We start from the raw sequence: 3922 nt of genomic DNA, 5'->3' as shown, positions 1-3922 counted from the left end.
ATGTTTTCTCCCACCCCAATTCCTTTCAGATTCTCCCTACCTAACTTTATGTTCTTCTCTCTCTCTCTCTCTCTCTCTCTCTCTCTCTCTCTCTCTCTGTCAATACAAACACACAAGACAACAAAGAAACATAAGCACAAAAACAGAAATAAAAATACATAATCAAGCCAAGTGCATGCCTGAAATCCTAGCATTCTGGGAGGCAGAGGCAGGCAGATCTCTGTGAGTTCAAGGTCAACCAAGGTCAACCTATGCGAGGCCAGGATAGTCAAGGCTACACAGAGAAACCCAGTCTCAAAAAAACAAAAAAAAAAAAAAATCAAAAGACCAATAAGAAAAAAAAATACCCAAACAAAAATGAGACAAAAATACCATTGAGTTTGTTTTGTCTTGGCCAACTACTATGGATATTGGGAATGCCTTGATATGTGATATGTATCCAGTGAGATTCTATTGAAGAAAATGGATGTTTTCTTTACCAGTGGGTATCAATTGCAGATAGCTTATTGGTTAAGGATAGGATAGGAGCCTGTGTCTACTTCCCCTCTCACTGCGGTGACCTCCTCTGGCTTGAACATGTACAGTCCTTCTGCAGGCTATCAGTTGGTTTATATGTACATCACTTCCATTGTGACTGAAAGTCACCCATTTCTTTGACTATTACAATCTTTCTGCCTCGTCTTCTGCATAGTTCTTTGAGCCTTGAGGGAAAGGTTTTGATAATGATATACAACTTAGGACTAAGTGCCTCAGAGTATCTCACACTCTGTGCATTGTCCAGTGTGGGTTTCTGTGAGTTCCCATCCACTAAAAGAAGACGCTGTTCTGATGAGGGCCAAGCAAGGTAGTGACCTACGGATATAGCAATATATCATTAAGAGACATTTTATTGCTATGGTCTTTAGCAGAACAATAATCCTTTCTTCCTAGACCTGTGACCTCCCTAGTCTCTTGTTCTTGGCCACATTAATAGTGCCAGGCATGGGTAAGAAGCGGGCACATGTGATTAAAATAGATCAAGGGAACTTATATTTAGGTTCCAGGTGAGGTGCCGATGACCACTGTGAAGACAAGGGTGAGTGGAGGGACAGCGTGAATAGAAAGGAAAGTGACAGTCTCACATGGGCATCATGGAAGGCTCCCGAGGTGGTTAGTATCTCCTTAAGCAGAGACCTGAATGTACTGAAGGAAAGTTCCATCCACGGGAGCAGCAAGCTCAAACGCCCTGAGGTAGAGACATGCTTTCAGCTGAGAACATCGAGGAGATCAGTGTGAGAGGAGCGAAGGGACAGACTATGTGAGTGACAAGAATTGGTGCAACTACATTAGGGATAAACGGGCATCACTGAGCACTCAGAATGTGGCAGGGCACTTTTAAAGCAGTGCGCATGTGGGTAGTCACATACAAGAAATAGGTAGTTCCTTTGTTTTCACTTTACTTTCATTATACTTTGCACAATTTTCCCTTTGAAATGTATCATGTAACAAATTTCTACAAGTTAGCTTCATCAAGAAAAGAGTATTAATTCTTTTCAGATACCCCTTTTTACAGCTAAATTTGCATAAATACTTTCAATCTCTATCTCTCCATAAAATACAAGAAGATGGACACATGTGTTTAGACCTGCATCCATTAGAGGATTAGAATATTTAGCTAAAGAAAAACAACCATAATTTATATTCTAATACCCCAATGAACTATCTCAACTTATTTTTATTGAAGACTAGCAGTGCAACCTGGAAGATGGATAAGAAGGTAAAGCACTTGCCATGCAAGAATGAGGACCGAAGTTGGAATTTTCATAAGTGCCAGAACAGCATAGGGATCAACTTGTAATCCCAGCATGGAGACCGCAGGAGCACATTGGTAATACCAGCACTCAGAATATGGAGGTGGGATCCCAGAGAACAGTTTCTAGCTATGCCAGCTGTTCTGCTACGTCTGTGTTCACCCATCTACCACACTAAATAATGTGGAGAACCATTGAGAAAGAAACCCTACCTCTGGCCTCAACAGACATACCAGTATCCACACACATGCCCACACATATGAAAACATGCATATATACAAGCATACACACCACACAGAGATGCAAAAAAAAATAGCCAAAAACAAAAACACAACACCCAAAGAGCAGTGCCCCATTGATGGTGTAACCCATATCATGTGGGTGCCCATGTGTGTCACAAGCAGACATTTCTTCTTAGGGGCTTTCTATTGCCTCTCATTTTACATATATGTTACTAGTGGCATGTAGAAAATGCTTTTAGAAATGGTGAATAAACAGCCTGATCCATGAATGTTTAGAAAAACATGACCAACATATGTGAAACTTCCCATTAGCCATTCTAAAACAGACACTGCATTTACATCATTGTGTACCTTTTCTTTTAAAAAAATTGATAAAAGAAGAGTATTGATTCTTGTAATTAACATCAACATGGATCTGAAATGTTATGACAGGCATGACGCTTCACTGCAGTAGACTACACAATGCTAAACTCAAAATCCTAGGGAATATTTTGTCTTCTCCACCACTTTCTTGAATGCACTTTTCACCTCTTTGTTCCTCAGGCTGTAGACCACAGGGTTCAGCATGGGGATGACCATGGTGTAGAACACAGACACAATTTTGTCAGTGTCCATGGAGTGGCTGGAGCTGGGTTGCAAGTACATGAAAATAAGAGTCCCATAGAAAATGGAGACAGCAGTGAAGTGAGAAACACAGGTGGACATAGCTTTCTGGTATCCTGCAGCTGAGCGCATCTTGAAGATGGTGATGAAGATGAAAACATAGGATACCAAAATGATGACGAGTGCAGAACAGATAACAAAGCTTGCTCCATAAAGAAGGATCATCTCACTGACATGTCTGTCAGAGCAGGAGAGAACCATGACTGCCGGAACATCGCAGAAAAAGTGATGGACCACATTGGACCCACAGAAGTAGAGTCGGAACGTGTCCCCAGTATGGATGGAGGAATTCAGGAAACCACCGGCATAGCAGGCCACGGTGAGACATGCACATGTGGTCGGCGTCATGGTGGTGGTATAGTGCAAGGGTTTGCACACTGCTGCATAGCGATCATAGGCCATTGCCGCCAGGAGAAAATTTTCTGCAGTAGCAAAGACTACAAATAAGAACATCTGAGCAGCACAAGCATTGTAGGAAATGGCTTGGTTTTCAGAAATAAGTCCAGCAACAACAGTGGGAGTGACGGCTGAGGAGTAAAAGATGTCCACCAGAGACAGGTTACCAAGAAAAACGTACATAGGAGAGTGGAGTCGAGGGTCCCAGAGAATCAGCACAAGCATCCCCAAGTTCCCAGCCATGTTCACAAAGTAGATGAGAGTGAACATGATAAAGAGGGGGGCCTGCAATTCTGGGGCATTGGTTAGACCTAGGAGGATGAACTCTGTCACCTCTGTACTGTTCTCCATCAGTGTTATCTGGGAATCAGGAGATGCCCTGAATTGAAGAAAAGGAAGAAGAGCTTATTAAGTATGGAGGAGACTGCCAAGCAAATGATGTGTCTTCATACCAAATGCGGGGATTGTATCATTATAGTAAGAATGTGTGTTTCTATTTTTTTTATATAACTAGGGCCACTGATATGACTCAGTCATTAAAAGTACTTGCCACAAATCCGAATGGCCTGAATTCAACACTCAGATCTTACAGTGTGAAAGAAGAGAACCAACTCTTGAGAGATGTCCACTGCCCTCCGCTCCCTGACTGAGGCATGAGGCACACAAACACACACCACTCTTTTGTAAATATACACACACTGCCAACAAAATGATTCTCTACACCTAAAACATAAGCTTAAGACATTTTTGCCTAAAGAACTTCTGCCAATTGAATGAAGTATTTTTAGAGGTTATCACTTCAGTTTAGTCTTACATATTTGTGAGCTGATA

At 41.8% G+C, this 3922-nt stretch overlaps 1 protein-coding gene across 1 annotated transcript; it reads right to left on the bottom strand.

Moving 5' to 3' along the window:
- Positions 1–2503: 2503 nt before the first annotated feature.
- Positions 2504–3445, bottom strand: LOC110565762 (olfactory receptor 5B3-like). The gene has a single exon (XM_021663522.1). The coding sequence runs from the start codon at positions 3440–3442 to the stop codon at positions 2504–2506; it is 939 nt and encodes a 312-aa protein (XP_021519197.1). The 5' UTR covers positions 3443–3445.
- Positions 3446–3922: the final 477 nt, after the last annotated feature.

Source organism: Meriones unguiculatus, chromosome 1 (genome assembly GCF_030254825.1).
Source record: "Meriones unguiculatus strain TT.TT164.6M chromosome 1, Bangor_MerUng_6.1, whole genome shotgun sequence".
NCBI lineage: Eukaryota > Metazoa > Chordata > Mammalia > Rodentia > Muridae > Meriones > Meriones unguiculatus.
The sequence above is the reverse complement of the archived record's forward strand: the minus strand, read 5'-3'. Positions and strand labels throughout refer to the sequence as shown.